Raw genomic sequence first — 20912 nt, 5'->3', positions numbered from 1 at the left:
TGGATGCTTGAGTCTTTGATAGGCAACTACTGTGCCTACTTTTTGTCTGACAAAGTCTTTGACAGCCTACTGAGCTCCCCAAAGTTTTATGACTATTCCCTATGTATTGTCATCATTGAACAATCAAATCACTCAAGCATTGACCCAGGTAGAGACGACAATAATAATAATAATAATAACAACAACAACAACAACAACAACAACAATAATAATAATAAAATAACAATGATGATAATAATAATAATAATAATAATAATAATAATAATAATAATAATAGCCCACTACAAGTAAAAGTATCTTTTTTTTCATCTAAGATTATGAAATTAAGGATAGAGCGCTTCCTTGGATAAGAGACTAGACTCTCTTAATTAGATTGAGCTTTAGTTTTCTCTGAGGATGCTTTTATATTGCTTGAGGCCTCTCTTTGACAAAATGCCTCCAGCCCTGGGACTTCTTATGATTGAAAGAATCTACCATGCCAGCTTTTGGGGTTGTCAAATGCTGCTGGTAAGAAGAATAAAGAAGTAATGCTGAGCTTGATGTTTAACCAGTTAACTTTGTCTGCTTCAAATGTGATTTGCAGAGATACCATGAGTTTCTTGGTGACATGTTACTGATGTACAATAAACCATGCTCTCCTACAGTACCTTCCAGGCTGTAAGCAATAACTTTAATCCACTAGTACATCCAAAATCATTGGGAGAGCACAAGTAGAATATTTCCTAAACTAGCTAGGTGCTATAGCTTTGAAATTTTCCGCAGGTATTAGGGCTAGTAACTTGGATACCTTAGTAGCAATTTTTTTCTTCCCATTGCAATACCCCATAAGGTGCAAAAGGTCCTGCAGTTCATTTTAGGGAAAGAGAGGATTTACAGACAGCCTTAGCATGAAGAATCTGGTTCTTATCTCTCAAGGGTTGCTATTACTATGTGCAAGTAGACCCTTTTAGCTATAGTGATGTACTCTCCTTGTAACAAACAGCCTTTCTAGCATGATCACAAGCACTAAAGTTTCAACCATTCGTCCAGTCACAGCAGCTTGAACCTTGAATGTTACATGTCCCAGTACTTGGCTGGGAGAGCCTGATAGTCCATACATTTCCAGCACTTAGCATGACTAGGCTAAGAAGATTAGAGATTCTAGACTTCAACAGCTCGTCACTGACTATTCAAGCTACACTTACAACTTAAGTGGTTTCTTGCTTCTGAGGGACCTGTGGTCGTGGTTCTTACACGCCCCAGTTACTATACCGACACTCATTAGAGTGAGCGAGCTGGGTTTATTCCTGGCATTTCATGCATCTTTTTTCTCTGGTATATTTAGCAATATTTATGCCTTAGAAATGGTGCTATAAGGAGCATTTCACGGAGCGACACAGTCAAGCCCAGAAATTTCAATATCTTCTGCCCTCAACCACTATCTAATAAATTTGAAATTGGTCTATGTTTAATGTAAGGAAGGTCCAGTGATTTGATCTAGTGGACAGCATCATTCCAAAGTTAGATGACTTTCTTAAAAGGAACTGTCACCCTCTTTCATAGCTGTTTATAGGTCTGCATCTTCTTTAAAAATATCATATAGGTGTAAAAGATTCTTCGGTACTGTACCACTGGTGTACTCCTGTCAACCTTTTTACTTAAACATAAATAAAATATCTGCAAATCTTATATTAACAAAATTTATGCATAGCAAGGTATGAAGTAAATATATCAATCATTTGCAGCTAGCTGTAAAGCTGAGACAGTTGCCACAAAAAGGCAGGCATAAGCACCATGTGCCTTTCCACTGACCTCACTCCATGACAGGATAGATTACTCCCATACTGCCCTACAAAGCCAGTTCATCTATACCTATAGAATCATTTTCATTTTCACATAGTTTAACCAAACCACTGAGTTGAAATACTAAACTCTCATTATAAGACTAGTCTGTATCCTCAGGGTTCTATGGGATTTTTACCTTCTAAGAGATGTATTATAAAGCAAGATATATTATTCCATACAGTTTTAACTCAAAAACTACTTTAAAACCATCAGATCACAAGATTCAGAAACTTTTCAATTTCTCTTCTCTCAGATCACAACTTTGGATATAAAATACATCTATACTATACAAGTTCAAAAGTTATGAGGAGTTTGTGAGTGTGTCTCAGGAATGCAACACATTGGTATCAAAGGCAATAAGTTTTGGATCCTGTGATGGCAATGGAACAGGTATAAGCCCCATTCCTAGCAAGGTTCCCTTCTTCTTTGTCTGCATCTTTTCCCACCTTTATGAGGGGTCGATGTTTCTGACCAGCATTCTCCACCTACCTCTGTCCAACACTTCATCACCGGTTAATCCTTTTGATCGAAGGTCATCCTTGATACAGTCCCTCTACCTTCGCTTTGTTCTCCCTCTCCTTCTTGTTCCCTGTACCTCCATTTCCATCACTCTCCTCCCAATATACTGTTCATCTCTTCTCATGACATGACCACACCACCTCAGTCTACATTCTTGGATCTTATCTGATACTTTTCTAACTCCTGTGGTACCCCTAATTACCTCATTCTGTATCTTATCTCTTCTTGTCACCCCACACATCCATCTCAACATTCTCATCTCTGCCACATCCAGTTTCTTCTCTTCTGTCTTCTTTATTGCCCACGTCTCCGCTCCATACATCATTGCCGGTCTCACAACTGTCCTGTGTACTTTACCTTTCAACTTAACCCTTATTTTCCTGTCACATAGTACTCCACGCACTTTTTTCCAATTCTTCCATCCTGCTTGTATTCTGTGGTTTATTTCTGGCCCCAGATCACCATCCTCTGCAACTGTTGATCCTAAATACTTGAAATTTTCAACTCTTTTCAATCTCTCTCCTTGTAAAGTAACTTCCCCATTCTCGCCATTTTTCAATCTCAAATACTCTGTCTTTTTCCTGCTGATCTTCAATCCTCTATTTTCCATTTCTCTTCTCCATTCCTCCAGTTTCTCTTCTACTACCTCTCGCCTAGTGCTACACAGTTTAATATCATATGCAAAAAGCATACACCAAGGAGACTGATTTCTAATACCTTGTGTTACTACATCCATGACCAGATCAAATAGGTAAGGGCTCAATGCAGACCCCTGATGTAGTCCCACATTTACTGAGAAACTTTCTGTTAGGCCTATACTGCTCTTAACATTGAAGATTTAAGAGTCTTCAGAGTAGGGAACCTTGGAATTGATGTCAGCGTCAATTCCAAGGTTCCCTACTCTGAAGATTCTTAAATCTTCATCTTACTTTTATTATGACACTTTCTATATCAAACACATTTAATTTACTTATATGTTTCACTTAATGGGTAAGCATTATTGTATACTGTATTACAGTGATGCAAATAGGAATATCCTGTGGCATTAGCAGACTCCTTACCAGCAACATCAATATCAACGGTCAAGATTTTATAACTCAGAATATTTTAATTATATCAAACTCTAAAATCAGTTTGTATTACTACCTGCATGCATCTGGAAAGATTTGAGTTCTGATACCAGATTCAATTTCAAGGTGCCTTTTTAAGCTGATCCTAAATATCCAAATCAATCCTTTTAGGGTTTTAGTAGCTTCAATAAATAAACAGACTAATGTAGTTTGAAAGATTCATCACATGCCTCCTGTTGAATCACCTGTATCAAAGTCTTCTGGTAGAGCATGATATTGAAGTGTAACAAATTAATATTGAACTATGGAAGTAAATTGTTTTCCCAGCTCATGTCACTCAAACCCACACTGACTGATTCATGACTGAAATCCCAAAGCCTCTGGGAAAACCTAATGTTACTTCATAATCTTATACAATAATTCAATAAGGAAAAGAAGATTACGACCACTTGGCCTTTCTTTGCTTAGCTAGATGTATGTGCTACATGTGCATGTTATTTCTGATTAGTAGGTTATAATGTTAATGTTTAGGGCCTTACTGTATTACTCCTCCTCAGAGTATAATTAAATTACATATCGCCTGCTGTTCCAGTAGCACTGATTAATTATTATAGTATATCTAATTCATGATACAATAATATATAATGTCCCTGTTTTTAATGTTATAAAATACAACATAACATTTTATACTCACCATCCCCAAGTACTTTAGTTACCCTTGCTTGGTATTTTTTACCATCAGCTGGCCATCGAGCTGTAACCTTGTCACCAACACGAAAGGAACCTCCTTTTTTCTCTTTTCTGAAATGTAAAAGTAATGCTGTATGGTAACTTCAGGCTAGATTAAAAGCATTGTAATGAAACAATGATATTTTGAGTTAATGATAAATACAATTTATTTGCATGGTGGAAAAGCAGCAAAGCAAAGAACTGTTAGGATCCCTGTTGTACTTAATCATTCAATGTAAGTAGATCTGTTATCAAGATGAACAAATATAAATATGATTCAAATGTTCTATTAGTTTTAGAGAGATTCTTTCCAAATTAAAGATTTTAGAGAGGCTTTAGATGAATGTTCTAGTATTTCTTCATGTACTGTATATAAAAATGGGTTTTCACTAAGACAAATCCTATTAATGGGAGGTGATGTGTGATCTCCAAGGACATTCCTATAAAAGGCTAGAACAGTGAATACAATATGACATAATATACAGGTAATATTGTCTTCAATGCTCTAGGGGGCAATGTTTCAATGTGCAAAGCACAAAATCAGTGTGTATAAAGGAGACCCATGGATTCATGCTCTATTGAATCCATCATAGCACCTCCAATGCTGAAAATTGTCTGACAACCTATGACATGTCATCACTGACAATCAATAATAACACTGTACTGGAGACTATACTACCTGGGCACTTTGCACCCAGCCCCATCTTCCAGACTCAGAGTAAGACTCAAATGTTCACCTTCCATACGCAACCCCTGTTTTTGGTTAATGTGCGGTGGGGTCTCTAAGGACTACTACTAGAATAATAACGTAGACTTGTGTACCATAAACAACAATCATCTACAACCAAGCTAACATCTAATTCATGCATGCATGGAGGAGAAAAAACTACTATTATTAGTCATACGCTCGCCTCATAGGGAAAAAGACCTCAGGGAAGAAGCTAGATATTTATCATGGTGCTTCTGTTTAGGGACCTGGTTGATGCCCCACTCTTTTATCTGATTTCTCTTCATGGGTGCCACATATAAGCCAAGTGGCTTAGATAGTTTTTTAAAAACACCCTATTCCCAAGCCAAACATTAAAACTCTGCACATCCTGAAAATGCATATCAGCAAACACTGCCAATGAGGAAGCAGTTTTTCTCACATTATGGGTTTTAGGGATAGAGAGAGGATCAGATTTTTTGATAAGGGAGGCTAATAGAATACACATAGCCCTTATACAAAGGAATTTATTAGTCTGGGTATTTTAAAACAGACTACCTTCTGACGATGAGGATGTCTGCAAATATAATTCAAGGTTGGACACCTAACAGATTACCATCCACAGGTTGTAAAGTTCTGATATAAAAAGAATCCAACCACTGAAAAGGCCTTTTTTTAAACTCTCTTTTTGCATTATATGTTTTTAGTTTCAGTATCTTGTGTTTAACCTTTCCCAAGCTTGTACCATTTCTCTGTTATGATTTCACGGAGTGACACAGGTCGAGCCCAGAAAAGGGATTTTGACGAAGGGAAAATCTATTTCTGGGCGAGGGACCTGTGTCGCCAAGTGAACCCATCCTTTCCCTTTTTTCCCTCACCTGGTTAGTCCAAGCTTCGGGTGCTGGGAGGAATGAGGATGGGGGTTGGGGAGATGTAGGGGTAGAGAGGGGGTATGCTGATGAAGGAGAGGTCTAATTGGTGAGGGATCTATGGTAGTGGTTCAATCACGCCCCAGTTTTCTATACCGACACTCAAAGAGTGAGCGAGCTAGGTTTATTCCTGGCATTCCATTCATCTCTTTTTCTCTGGTATATTCAGCAATAACTAAGCCTTAGAAATGGTGCTAGAGGAGCATTTCACTGAGCGACACAGGTCCCTTGCCCAGAAATAGATTTTTCCTTCGTCAAAATCCCTTTTTGAGACATGTTGTACAACTATACATAGAATAAAAATCCACTTTTGATGGCATTTATGGACTATGAAAAAGCCTTTGATAGTAAGCACCGGCCACTTTTGTGGAGAGTCCTGCATGATTATGGAATTCCTCTTGAATATGTTATTTTTATTAATAAAATAAATTTTTGAATATACTTACCCGATAATCATGTAGCTGTCAACTCCGTTGCCCGACAGAATTCTATGGAGGGATACGCCAGCTATCACAATACTAGAAGGGGGTGTATTTACCAGCGCCACCTGTGGCCAGGTACTCAAGTACTTCTTGTTGACACCTCCTCAATTATTCCTCGGTCCACTGGTTCTCTATGGGGAGGAAGGGAGGGTCGATTAAATCATGATTATCGGGTAAGTATATTCAAAAATTTATTTTATTAATAAAAATAACATTTTTCAATATTAAACTTACCCGATAATCATGTAGCTGATTCACACCCAGGGGGGTGGGTGAAAACCAGTGTACAAGATTAAAGGATAGCTAAGTATCCCATATTTCATATAATCAGTTATCCACAATAACAATGAAATAATAAGTACCTGGTAAGGAAGTCGACTTGAACCGTTACTCTGCCTTTAATAAGATCGTCTTCCTTACTGAGCGCAGCGTTCCTCTTGGGAGGCTGAATCAACTCAAAGGTGCTAAAGTATACAGGGCTGCAACCCATACTAAAGGACCTCATCACAACCTTTAACCTTGGCGCTTCTCAAGAAAGAATTGACCACCCGCCAAATCAACAAGGATGTGGAAGGCTTCTTAGCCGACCGTACAACCCATAAAAAGTATTCAAGAGAAAGGTTAAAAAGCTATGGGATTATGGGAATGTAGTGGCTGAGCCCTCGCCTACTACTGCATTCGTTGCTACGAATAGACCCAGGGTGTAGCAGTACTCGTAAAGAGACTGGACAACTTTGAGATAGAATGATGCGAACACTGACTTGTTTCTCCAATAGGTTGCATCCATAACACTCTGCAGAGAACGGTTCTGTTTGAAGGCCACTGAAGTAGCCACAGCTCTCACTTCATGTGTCCTTACCTTCAGCAAAGCAAGGTCTTCTTCCTTCAGATGAGAATTTGCTTCTCTAATCAGAAGCCTGATGTAGTAAGAAACTGAGTTCTTAGACATTGGTAGAGAAAGCTTCTTGATAGCACACCATAAGGCTTCTGATTGTCCTCGTAATGGTTTTGACCTTTAGATAGTACTTAAGAGCTCTAACTGGGCAAAGTACTCTCTCCAGTTCGTTCCCCACCATGTTGGACAGGCTTGGGATCTCGAACGACTTAGGCCAAGGACGGGAAGGAAGCTCGTTTTTAGCCAAAAAACCGAGCTGTAAGGAACATGTAGCCGTTTCAGATGTGAAACCTATGTTCCTGCTGAAGGCGTGGATCTCACTTACTCTTTTACCTGTTGCTAAGCACACGAGGAAAAGAGTTTTTTAATGTGAGGTCCTTAAAAGAGGCTGATTGGAGCGGTTCAAATCCTGATGACATTAGGAACCTTAGGACCACGTCTAGATTCCAGCCTGGAGTGGACAACCGACGTTCCTTTGAGGTCTCAAAAGACCTAAGGAGGTCCTGTAGATCTTTGTTGGAGGAAAGATCCAAGCCTCTGTGGCGGAAAACCGCTGCCAACAAACTTCTGTAACCCTTGATCGTAGGAGCTGATAGGGAGCTTACGTTCCTTAGATGTAACAGGAAGTCAGCAATCTGGGTTACATTGGTACTGGTTGAGGAAAACTGCATTGGCCTTGCACCAGCTACGGAAGACTTCCCATAAAGACTGATAGACTCTGAGAGTGGATGTCGTCCTTGCTCTGGCAATCGCTCTGGCTGCCTCCTTCGAAAAGCCTCTAGCTCTTGAGAGTCTTTCGATAGTCTGAAGGCAGTCAGACGAAGAGCGGAGATTGGGAGTACCTTCTTTACGTGAGGTTGACGCAGAAGGTCCACTCTAGGAGGAAGAGTCCTGGGAACGTCGACCAGCCATTGCAGTACCTCAGTGAAACATTCTCTCGCGGGCCAGAGGGGAGCAACCAACGTCAGCCGTGTCCCTTTGTGAGAGGCGAACTTCTGAAGTACCCTGTTGACAATCTTGAACGGCGGGAATGCATACAGGTTGAGATGGGACCAATCCAGCAGAAAGGCATCCACGCGAACTGCTGCTGGGTCTGGAATCGGAGAACAATACAAGAGGAGCCTCTTGGTCATCGAGGTAGCGAATAGATCTATGGTTGGCTGATCCCACAGGGCCCAAAGTCTGCTGCAAACATTCTTGTGAAGGGTCCACTCTGTGGGGAAGACCTGACCCTTCCGGCTGAGGCGATCTGCCATGACATTCATATCGCCCTGAATGAGCCTCGTTACCAGCGTGAGCTTTCGATCTTTTGACCAAATGAGGAGGTCCCTTGCGATCTCGAACAACTTCCTCGAATGAGTCCCTCCCTGCTTGGAGATGTAAGCCAAGGCTGTGGTGTAGTCGGAGTTCACCTCCACCACCTTGTTAAGCTGGAGGGACTTGAAGTTTATCAAGGCCAAATGAACTGCCAACAACTCCTTGCAATAGATGTGAAGTGTCCTTTGCTCCTGATTCCATGTTCCCGAGCATTCCTGTCCGTCCAGTGTCGCACCCCAGCCCGTGTCCGATGCGTCCGAGAAGAGACGGTGGTCGGAGGACTGAACAGCCAATGGTAGACCTTCCTTGAGAAGAATGCTGTTCTTCCACCACGTTAGAGTAGACCTCATCTCTTCGGAAACAGGAACTGAGCCCGTCTCTAGCGTCATGTCCTTTATCCAGTGAGCAGCTAGATGATACTGAAGGGGGCGGAGGTGGAGTCTCCCTAACTCGATGAACAGGGCCAGCGATGAAAGTGTCCCTGTTAGACTCATCCACTGCCTGACTAAGCATCGGTTCCTTCTCAGCATGCTCTGGATGCATTCTAGGGCTTGGAAGATCCTTGGGGCCGACGGACAAGTCCGAAAAGCTCGACTCTGAAGATCCATACCCAAGGAGACAATGGTCTGGGATGGAACGAGCTGAGACTCCTCAAAATTGACCAGGAGGCCCAGTTCCTTGGTCAGATCCATAGTCCATTTGAAAATCTCCAGACAGCGACGACTTGAGGGAGCTCTTAAAAGCCAGTCGTCTGACGGAGCCGGACACAAGATCATGATACTGCTGCACAGTCTGTAAACTGTCAATCATGGGCAAGCGAGGAAGTACAGTGACAACCCGAATCTGTCTAGACTGTCTGGGTCGTACAGACAACTCCTTAACGGGTTGCTGAGGTTGCCCACTGCGTCACAACAAGTCCCTTCTGTTGGTTGTTGAACGTCTTCCCCGTGACACATTGACTCCGTAAACAAAAAATCCTCTAACAAGGACTAAGCTTGGACTGCATGTCATGCAACACAGCTCAAGGTCTATGGGAGCAGGTGTGGTAACAGACGGGATTAGCGGCTGAAGTGTAACCATTACCTTCCCTGTAAGCATGTTATGCTTAAATAAAAGTCCATAAGAGGTTATGCAGCTAAAGGCTCCCTCCAAATGACAGAGTCCTCAAGGGAATATCAGAAGGAGGGAGAAAAGAACTTTCTCATCTACAGGGACCTTATCCTAGAAAAGCTAAGTTCTCTGAGTGAGGGTTCACTGGTGCAAAGCAGCAGACTAGAAGGCAACGTTATGAAACTGCTTGACAGTCTAGTGAGTTGGCAACAACCCAAGAAGTGTTGAGAAGCATGCGGAGAGGTATGCAGAGCATGATGTATGCAGAGTATGCTGTATGCAGAGCATGCTGAATGCAGAGCATGCTGTATGCAGAGCATGTTGTATGCAGAGCATGCTGAATGCAGAGCATGCTGAATGCTGAGCATGTAGGAAGTAGAGCCTGCTGTAAGCAGAGCCTGCTGAAAGGAAAGCAGAGCGTGTGCATGGCGTTTAACATTTCTCAGAAATTCCATGACCAGTGCTAGAGTGCTTAATGCATGCTTGCATGGGGTTTAAACCATGGTATGCTGAACAGCAGAGTCAGAACGAGCTGGAACAACAACAGAGGTTTCCTCAACTTGAGGGAAACCTGAGGTTCAGACTGCATAGGCTGAACAACAGACGGAGCAGAAGGCAGGTGCAAGGGTGAAGGAGGTTGACTCCTAGCAAGAGTTGCACCCAAGGATTGTACCAGCTAAGCGGAGGACGGAGGCGGAGTAGTCCGTTCCTGTTCCTGAGAGATGAGTGGAGCATGAGAAGGTTGAGGCTGCGCAGAACAAGGTAAAGTTCTAGCAAGCTGAGGCTCCTGAGGCGCAAGTGCATGGTGTAGATGAGCTTGCCTAGATGAGGGTTGAACTCGGTGCAGCGCTGGTTGAGCAGACAGACTCACGGAGGGGAGAGGTTGTTGTACCCCAACCGAGAGTTGCACCACTGGAGGAGCAGCAAGGGGAGGAGGAGGAAGAGTGTAACTCTCCTGATCCCAAAGCAAGGGTTGCCTTAAAGAAGGCTGAGGCTGAACAACACTGTGAACAGCAAACTCCGAAAGTGGTTCAACCTCGTACGCCTGGCAGATGGAGCTGCGACTGGGTGCAGCGAGTGCAGGCGGGTGCAGCACAGGCTGAACGGGTGCAGGAGGTTGGTGCACCACTGGTGCAGGCGGGTGCAGCATAGGCTGAACGGGTGCAGGAGGTTGGTGCACCACCGGTGCAGGCGGGTGCAGCACAGGCTGAACGGGTGCAGGAGGTTGGTGCACCACCGGTGCAGGCGGGTGCAGCACAGGCTGAACGGGTGCAGGAGGTAGGTGCACCACAGGTGCAGGAGGTGCAACACTCTCAGCACGACACTCACGCATCAAGTCCGAAAGCTGTGCTTGCATGGACTGTAGTAGAGTCCACAACATCATACGCCTGGCAGATGGTACTGTGATCAGGCGGAGCGAGTGTAGGAGGAGGGAGTGTAGGTGGTGGAGCAACACTCTCAGCCCGACACTCACTCATCAAGTCCGAAAGCTGTGCTTGCATGGACTGTAGTAGAGTTCACAACATCGTACGCCTGGCAGATGGTGCTGCGACCAGGCGGAGCAGGTGCAGGCTGGGCGAGCACAGGCGGAGCAGGTGCAGGCTGGGCGAGCACAGGTGCAGCGAGAACAGGTGGAGGGAGTGCAGGCGGTGCAACACTCTCAGCCCGACACTCACGCATCAAGACCGAAAGTTGTGACTGTATGGACTGCAGTAGAGTTAACTTGGGGTCGGCAGACACTAAGTTCTGCTGAGGTAAAGCCTTAACAGCAGAGATCTGTTGTGGCAGAACCTTACTCCTCTTAGTCGGAGTGTAATCAACTGATGACTTAGGAGAGTCAGAGCTAACCCAACGACTGCATTCGGGTTGTGAACTTTAACTTCGTACGTCTGGCATAGGTCTGGACTTAACGTTTAAGAAGTCTTGAGACCTGAGACCAGTTTATTTTCTCCCCTAATCTCTTCTGCAGACGAGCAAAAAAAGGGCTCAATCGTCTGCGGGTGGGAGTGACGGTCTCGGTAAGACACGCCCACAACCACCGAGAATACTTCTGTGCGCCGATCAAGGCCTGCTGAACCCTTATGCCCTTCGACATTGCTTCTCCCCTGGGCTTGGGAGCTTGCAAGAGGTCCCGGACTGGGAGGACGACTGGCGCGCACAAAAGTACCCTCACGCACTAATCACTTATCACTTTGATTTCTGTTTGCACTTATTTCACTGAACTCGAAACTTAAGTGGTTTGTACCTGAAATACGCAATTCTATCCTTTCTCAAAGTTAATAATTGCGAAAACAGAATTACAATGTAACAGAAAAATCTAATGAAAGATAAATCAGTGGTTGGAAAGAGACTAAACACTAGATCACTCTAGAAACGTTTAGTTTCTTCCCCTAAAGAGACTAGGGAGAAGAGCAAAAATCGATAATGACGTTACTCGTACGCCTGGCAGGCTTGAATGAAACGTTTATCCTCTTTCTCCCTCCGTCTCTATCTCTCTCTCTCTCTCTCTCTCTCTCTTGACTTAGAACCTGAGAGAAGAGCCCAATCATATATATCGTTAAAACATATTATTGTTAAAGGAAAAAAACTGAAAAGTTCCTTTATTAGGATCAAAACCATTAAGTTAAGAAAGAATGAACAAAACGCTAGACACGGTTACTCTTACTGCAACGTGAAACCGTGAACATTCTTTCTCTATCGTAACGATAGAGTGCAAGTTGAACGTTCTGAACGTCAACAACTGCAGAGACAAAACAAAACGTTAGTTCAGCTTTGAAAACAGTACGAGACTGTCAAAGAAAATCTTTCAAACTCTGTGGCGGAAATAGCATAATATGTTAACAGGTAAAACCGAAATGACGGGCTCAAAGTTTATTAACTTCGGTAAAAGACCGCCTACTATTAGGAAGGTCGAATATAAACAAATATAAAAATTAATTTTAATGAGTTTATAATAAAAGGAAGTTAATCGAAGAGGCCTATAAGAGGCGGAGAGATATAAAATAAATCTATAACTTTGTTAAGCAAAATTAAGAAAGAGAGTCTATACTCTCTTAGACACCAACACTTCCGTCTAAGGGAAGGGTCGGCCATTGAAAGGTGAACGAGAGTTCATACTCTCTCGTCACCAAAATTAATCAAATTAATTCCAAAAGCTAACTAAGCTAATATAGAAGTTTTCCAGTAAAGCGACAGCCGAAATCAAAGAGAAATACTTCACCAAAGTCGTGAAAATACTCCAAGAACATAAGCGTATCCCAGAACGTCTTGCCGGAAGCGCGACAGAGGAATAATTGAGGAGGTGTCAACAAGAAGTACTTGAGTACCTGGCCACAGGTGGCGCTGGTAAATACACCCCCTTCTAGTATTGTGATAGCTGGCGTATCCCTCCATAGAATTCTGTCGGGCAACGGAGTTGACAGCTACATGATTATCGGGTAAGTTTAATATTGAAAAATATGAATTTGATTAAGTCTGTTCATAAGCATAGCAAGTGCCAAGATAATGTTAGTGGAAGCCTATCAAATGAATTCCCAGTGAACAGAGGTATACTCCAAGGGAATGTGTTGTCACCTACGTTGTTCATCCTCCTCATGGATTTTGTAATGCTTAGAACAGTTCAAGACAGTGGAGAAGGATTTGACTGGATTGATAATAGGAAATTAGCAAACCTAGAGTATGCTGATGATGCTGTCCTATTAGCAGAACACCACACGGTTTGCAATGCTTCCTTACCAGAATGCTCAAAATATCACATGAGGTTGGGCTCAAGATAAATAGACAAAAGACATTGATAATGAGAATGGAATATAGAATGGAAGATGAAATATCAGTGGAAGGAGAAAGGATTAATGAAATAGAAGCATTTAAGTATTTAGGAACTCCAATACAGGGTCTTTAGAATTACAGTTTAGTGAAAGATTGAAAAAAGAAAATCAGACTATGGCTAAGTTAAGTAAAATATGGAAATCAAATTGTCTGAAATTACATATAAAAATCAGACTATATTCAGTTTAGTGAGATTGGTATTACTGTATGGACACGAGTCATGGTATGACAATGAAACAATCTCCAACAGATTTAGTAAATTTGAGAACAAAGCCCTTAGAAGGATATTGGGAGTTAAATGGCAGGATAGGATTAAGAATGAAACTATAAGAGATTACTCGAGTGCCATATGTGGATGAGATTATGGTGAGGGGTAGATGAAGATGGTTTGGGCAAGCTCTTTGCACTCCCCAAGAGGGATTAGTTCACCAAATGTTCAGGCTCCACATGGCACTAGAAGAGTTGGAAGACCCAGGCCTATTTGGTTAAGTACTATGAAGCGTGAAGTAGGAGATGATGAATGGAGAAGTATTGAATTAAAAGTTCAAGGTAGAGATGACTATCTCACCGAGGCCACTTGCGTTAATAGGCATAGGAGATGATGATGATGTTTGTGCTTTTTCATGTAATGACAATTGACATGTTTTATAAGTCATTGAAATGGACATTCTTTGTATTTTTACAAGGTGTAAAAAGGAATGTAAAATTATAAATATTTCAATAAATACTTTATAATTTTTGCTATACATAAATAAAAATTCATTGTAGGTCTTTGCTCTATGATTGGTCAATTTCTTTCTGATATACACATCAGCTTTATTTATGTGCTACATTGAAAATCTATTCAAATTTCTACTGCAATTTTCAGTATACTTCTGTCTTCACTCCTTAGTTAGTAACACTATGAAATGTCAATGTAAGTTGATACAGATGTCATTGCTCGCAGTTAAAATAAACTAGTATTTTTTAATCAATCACCGATTATCAGCAATTAAATTCATATATAAAAAAAGCTGATACAACACGGTGGATTAGCCATTTTCAAATAATTTTCATATAAAACAAAATCCTCTAACATAAATATATTCTTAATAATATTCTAAAAATTGTCATGTGTTTTTGCAAAATGTTTAAATTTCCTTAACTTTTTAAATACTACTAACCATTGCAAACATATTTTGCTTATATCATGTTCAATCATTCCTCAACATGATACAATAATCCAAAAGCTCACATTATTTATAGATTGGCAGTACTGAGGCACAGGAAAAATTCTTTATGGATGTGTAAATTTTGCCCCTAGTCTAGGTATACAGTAAATCTCATGCACTGTTGTTTAGTTAGGTCTTTGGGCAAGTAACATAAGATTTTTCATAATTGTAAACATCCTTTGCATTCAGATTTTCTCAGAATGTACCATCCAGTACATAGTAGGTACTAAATATGCTGCTAATTCTAACTGTCTTGACTTCTCCATCATAAGGTTTAATGCTACACACTATTTTAGAAGTTTTATTTCAATGGGGACCAGATTGTGAATGGACCCTCATAATCTGGATGATGAACTGGTGGAACTTCTGAAGTTCAAACTTATTCCAAGATTCTCTGTTGAACAGGTTAACATACATCTCATTTCATAATTTACCTATCACTTATCTATTCAATGTTGTTACTGATCTTGATACATTTCATAAATTCATTACTATTTCTCAGAAATACTTTTCTATTTCCTTTCAACACTGAGCTGCTTTCCCTGTTGGGCTTGTAGCCTTTTGCTTAGGGCTGTAGCTCAGCAATTAATACAAATAATGACAACAGGTGCTACAAGAGTGTCTCCAGTCTCACCTAATTTGTCTTGTGAGGCCCACTGAAAGTATAAACCATCATAAAAGAAAAAATCAAAGGTTTGTTGATTTTATGGTTACAATTATTAACGAATAGTCCTTTAATACCACAGTTGACTTAAGTAATGGGTCACTTAGACGATACTTGAATAATATTCCATAAATCATGTTATATAGTTACTAACCTCATTGAATAACGATGTAGTGGTCGAATCCTTGTAGAATCCATTTTTAACCATTCATCAAATCGATTAGACCAACGCTCATAGTGCACTAGAATGTCTAGCTCACCCCAGTCCACTTCTACAACTTTGCACTGATACCTTATAACAGAAAAAATAAATTAAAATAATTACATATTACGCATTTACCTAAATAAAGTGTATCAAACCCTAAAAAAAATTACAGCCTACAGACTATTTATCTCGAGCTTATATTACGTCTAAAAACCAGTTAACTGCCACAGTGATAACATTTCATAAAAAAAGTTATTTTCTACAGAAATGGACTATCAAGTCTTTTAGAAATATGAAAATGTAATTTCCTTTGTTATATGCACCAGTCATGGCATCAATTAGAAAAAGTCAAATATATGAAGAAAAAAAAAATAATTGCAATGAAAAAAAAAAAAAACAGCTCTGCATATGGCTCATTCATGTTCACACACTGAAATCAGCATTTTGGCATTATAGAATCTTGTAAAATATAAAAAAAAATCTTTTTTAAGAAAACATCCAGTGACACTGGTAACGTTATAAAACACTATTACTGTAATCAATTTAGTGACTTTCCTTCAGGACCAAGTTTATAGGCAACAACCATCACTCTTTTAGAGCACAATTTTATATATTCATAAGATAATTCATTCGTTCTCTTATTTCTTCCCTAAAATCCAATTCATTCAAATATAATACTAAAAGAAGTACAGTATCTGATCTTACCTCACTCTAGGGTGATTATGTCACCAAACTTACCAGTTATTGTCCCGTGCATCTAACACTTCCAGTCTAGCTCCAGGAACAAAGTCAATACCAGGCTTATATACATGCAGCTGACGGGCCATAGCATTTGCCTGCGCAACATCTACTCGGCTTAACATTGGGGATTCTACTTGCTTGCCCTGCACAAAAATTACAGGAATCTTCAGCAAGTTTTCGAGACACAAAAATAACTATACAAACATGAATGAAATGTCAGAAATAAAACTAAACTTTTATATACAAAGATTAGGTTGAAATATCATAGAAAAACCTTAGATAAAAGCTAAGATGGGATGATACATATCATAATAGTATGAAATGATGGTTACAAGTATTTTGGAATGAATATAACAGATAAAGTAAGAAAGGCCATGGTAGTTCTGTAAAACAGATTTTGATCGAAGTGAAAAATCTATAGATAGCCTTCTAAGGGATATTTGCTCCAGTGATACTCCCAGGGAATTAAACCAAAGGTCTCCAGGATTCCAACTCCTGGCGCGAGTATCCAATAAAGGATATCGCATAATATCAGGGGACGTATTCTAGATACGACACATGGCAATCTTCACCCCGAACAGATTTAGCGCTTCGATGTAAGGGGGAAGAGGGGCAAAAGAAAGGGGTGCCATTCTAGGTACCCGGTGGATCTCCTTCCATGTTACTACTGCAATGCCATTCCTATTCTTGCCGTTAAGCGGAAATGGCCACAGATAAAGTAATTTTGGGAGAGATCAGCAAAAGGGTGGGTTCCATCAGGACGACATGGCCCTCTCACCCAAAAATAGATTTTTTACTTTGATCAAAATCCGTGTTTTGGGCTTAGGCTATGTCGTGCTGATGGAAGTATACTAGAGAATTGTCTTGAAATTACTATTAGCTGTGGGTTTGTGCATGTGCCTTCCACCTTGAATAGATTTCCTTATCTGGTCTACTTACTAGACCTATATGTGAAATTCCAGAGATCTGTCATGTCCACTAAACCTGTAGCTGGTTTAGTGCCTCCTGCCCCCAGCAGGGAAATTTCGATATCGACAATAAGGATTCAAGGTTTGTATTTCCATTGGAACAAAAAGGGAAACATTGAAGCCTACCTTTTTACTTACCTTAAGAATGTAAGTTTTATTCCTCTAGAAAGCATTATTGTGATTTTAAGGATCTAAGCCCCATACAGGGGTTTTAGTGAAACTCTAGCGTACTTTATTAGCTTATAACTGAGGGAGCAGTAATGAGACGCAAATACGCTTAAGTATTATTTTGGGCTCAGCCATGTCGTCCTGATGGAAGGTTCCCCTAGGCAGCTTTCTAAGGAATATTTGGCTATAGTGATACTCCAAGAGAATTGACCACAGGTCTCCAGAATTCTAACTCCTGGCGCGAGTATCCTTAATGAAACTCTTAAGGATATCGCATATCAGGAGACGTATTTCTTGATATGACACATAGCAATCTTGACCCCGAATAGAGTTTTCGCTTTGAGGGGGAAGAGTGGCGAAATTGAAGGGGAGCCGTTATCAAGGTTACCCAGTGGATCCCCTCCCGGTACCACCAGGGCTAACTATTCCTTTTGTAATAGCGAATTAAGCACGGTGTTTCTCCCACTCGCTCTCGGTGTTGTTACTATCTTAAAGGATTATTACAATGCATCTACAGCATCTTCATCCTCTGGAAAGTTGAGTATTTAATCTTTCCTGTTTATAATTTTTGGCTCCCTTCTCACATTTAAATTTGCATATTTTAGATGTGTTTAGTGGAGCAGAGCCAGCACCGGAGGCAGCCATTTTGGACCGCTGTCGTACGCCATAAATGTTTTATTTAGTTAGTAGTACGACGTTCCCAGTATTTAGCTATAATGAATTCTAGCTATTTAGGCAAATTATACTAGTGAAGATAAGATTTACACATGTAATATTTCCTCTTCTGATAAAACGTTTCGATCGTATACGTTAGGGCCTCGGTGATATAGCGTAGCCGAGATCCCGACTCGAGTTAGGCTAGCCTAACGCGTTTTAGTCTACTTTAGTAACATTATCCCCGTTTATCCTCTCATATCGTTTAATTAATTCAATTGGAGATAAAATATCTCCTAGAATTACTATCATAATTCGATACTTGCCTCTTTTAGAGAAATGAGGATAAACCCTTCCTTCCCCCTGAGTACCGCCACCAGGCGGCAACCCTATCTTTCGTCTTGCCATAGAGTAGTGTACTCCACCTTGACTGAGATAGTGTTTCTGTCTATCCTCTTTGCCGATGAGTATCCCGGCTTTGAAATACAACAGTAACTCAGGGTATTCAGTCTTGTTGCCGGCAACACTACCGATGGGGGATTAGTCATTCCCCTGCCGGTTACACCGTTGCCGGAATAGGAAGCCCGGCTTCCCTAATCCACAACCAAAAGTGGTATTACAATTGCCGCCACCTTTCTCCCTTGCAGACTAAAAGACATGTCTTATATCCGGCAATGTCTTAGGCTAAGGAATCGTTATTCCTCTGCCGCCCAAGACGGCACCGGCAAGGAAACTATGTTTCCTTGATTTGTAGCAGAAAGCAGGAGACATATCTTCCGCTTTCTTTCTATGCAAATATAAGACCCTTTCCCGTCCCCCTTCTGTCCTTTAGTGATGGCCTAGCCGTCACGACCCCTGTGGCCGGTATTCTACAATCACCCCACTTGCCGGGCTGATTACGATGCCGGGCGGGCTCCTACAAAGGCGGTTAGATTGTCGCTTCGACCTTCCCCCTAACGGAAGCAAGGCTCCGGGAAAGGTTGTTCCGGCCATGACGGCTGCCGGTGGGAGACCCATTACATCTCTGAGTATTCTTCAGTCCTTCCTTGGACTGCCATCCACAAACCCTGTAGCCGGCAGTGCAGCCAGCAACAGATATTGTGGCTGGATGGAAGCTAGAATTATTACATTCTCTCCCCTTCCATTTGAATCCTCATTATGGAAAGAAGGCAGTAGAGGCAGTAGTGCCACCAGGTACTAGCCTAGCCCAATAGTATACCGGCAGAACTACAGTATAAGATTATACAGTAGCCAGTATTCCTGCAGTATAGCAAATACAGCGCTTAGAAAACTACAGTAGTATGATTTTCCAACATACTCTGTGTATCCTTTCACAGTCCACTGTTGAGACCGCTAAGCAAATGTTGAGGTGAAGCATTCCTTCAACATTCTGATGTATCCTAGATCATCAGAACACAAAAAATTTTTACCCTACAGTATTAATATTTCACTTGTGGGGGAGTTAGTGCTAGTATACACTGACTCCAGCTCTAAGTACTAGAGCTATTCCACCCTGTATTTCCCTAATAAGGAAATTTTAAAATATTAATATTGAGGGAGGTCACAGCAATTGCCTGGACAGGAAACACAGATATGTGCCTTTCCTATTTCCTTTCTAGCTTACTATCCTAAGCTATAATGATAATAGTAAGGATTACTATTCAAGGCATGTGTATATATTTATCAATATGATAAATTACCCCATACTCATTTCACTCTTTCTTTCCTTACAGGAGGAGGCTAATGTGAAGTGCACAGTTATGTACTGCAACCACAAAAGTAGGGACTTTTGTGGCCACAAGATGTGCAGGTCTCAGGCCCCCTGCTTCATCGCAACTGAAACCCTGAGGTATTGGGACCCGAAGGGTTGCACCGTCTGCTCGGCCTTGATGTCCGAGGGTTTCGGTGATCCCAAGACGGCGGAGTCGAGGGATACTGCGAGGGAAACGCTTCGAAAGTGGGTAAGAGGGTTCCAGATGAACTCTCCAGGATCTTACCTACAAAGCGTAACAATCAGAAGCCTTCTGTTCCCTAAGGCAACATCCGACGCTGTTGTGCCTCAGGCACAGGTCAAGCTTCCCTTCATACAAGTGACGATAGAGGCTGACATTAACAAGGCTTTGGAAGGCATGGACACCCATCAGGAAAGGATGTCAGAGGTGTCCTCGGACACTGAAAAGGATCCTCTTCAAGAAGACCCTAAAGAAGAGTTGGCTCAGCCACCCGAGGAGGAAGAAGGTTCCGTATCGACAGTGACCGAAGACCCTCTATTGTCTGTGACAGCATATCAACCTGTGCCGTTAACCTCTTCGGCCCCAACCCCTCAACCAGACCCGCTGTTATCCAAGGGCGAAGCGCTCATGGCGCAAATCCAAATGATGATGGAAACTATGTGTAAGGAACAGCAAGAGATGAGAAGGGAAGTCAGGGAAGCACACCGCTCAGCCGCTTTTAACGGCTCCCACAAGCGGCCCAAAGTCTCTGACTTACCCCAATGCTCTGAAACCAACCCCTGGAGGTATGCGGAGTTCATGCCCATGATGAATGGGAAACTCTACGTCTCAGAGAAGATGGGGGCCATACCCCTCGACGATCTCCAATTCTGGCCGAACATTTCGGCTTACCCAGAATGCTTCGTGAGATTGAAGAACGAACCTGCATCTAAAGAAGAGACGGAACCTAAGGAGGTCATGGTCTTTGATCATGACAAGGCACAGGCTCTCTTGACGAGTAGCCTGAAGAAAGCCGGCTACTGTATACGAATTCAAAGGTTTCTGCTTTGAGCAAGAGGCATCTTACCTTCCTTGCTACTTCCTCCAGAGCTTTTCCTTTTACGGCTAAAGCTCTCCAATGCGTGCTAAAAGCAGTTGATGAGGACAAACCATGCCCTAC

At 41.6% G+C, this 20912-nt stretch overlaps 1 protein-coding gene across 7 annotated transcripts in view; it reads right to left on the bottom strand.

Annotated features, from left to right (window-relative positions):
* The window catches only part of LOC137631078 (PHD finger protein 20-like protein 1), a 216878-nt gene that overhangs the window by 184141 nt on the left and 11825 nt on the right, over window positions 1–20912 (bottom strand). For all 7 annotated transcript variants that reach the window (XM_068362686.1, XM_068362692.1, XM_068362690.1 and 4 more), the window contains exons 2-4: window positions 16228–16373; window positions 15439–15576; window positions 4108–4214 (exon numbers count right to left, since the gene is read on the bottom strand). In XM_068362686.1, coding sequence (XP_068218787.1) covers window positions 4108–4214; window positions 15439–15576; window positions 16228–16373 — 391 coding nt within the window. The remainder of the gene's footprint in view (window positions 1–4107; window positions 4215–15438; window positions 15577–16227; window positions 16374–20912) is intronic.

Source organism: Palaemon carinicauda, chromosome 39 (genome assembly GCF_036898095.1).
Source record: "Palaemon carinicauda isolate YSFRI2023 chromosome 39, ASM3689809v2, whole genome shotgun sequence".
NCBI lineage: Eukaryota > Metazoa > Arthropoda > Malacostraca > Decapoda > Palaemonidae > Palaemon > Palaemon carinicauda.
Note: the sequence above shows the minus strand (reverse complement) of the source record. Positions and strands in the feature narration are given on the sequence as shown.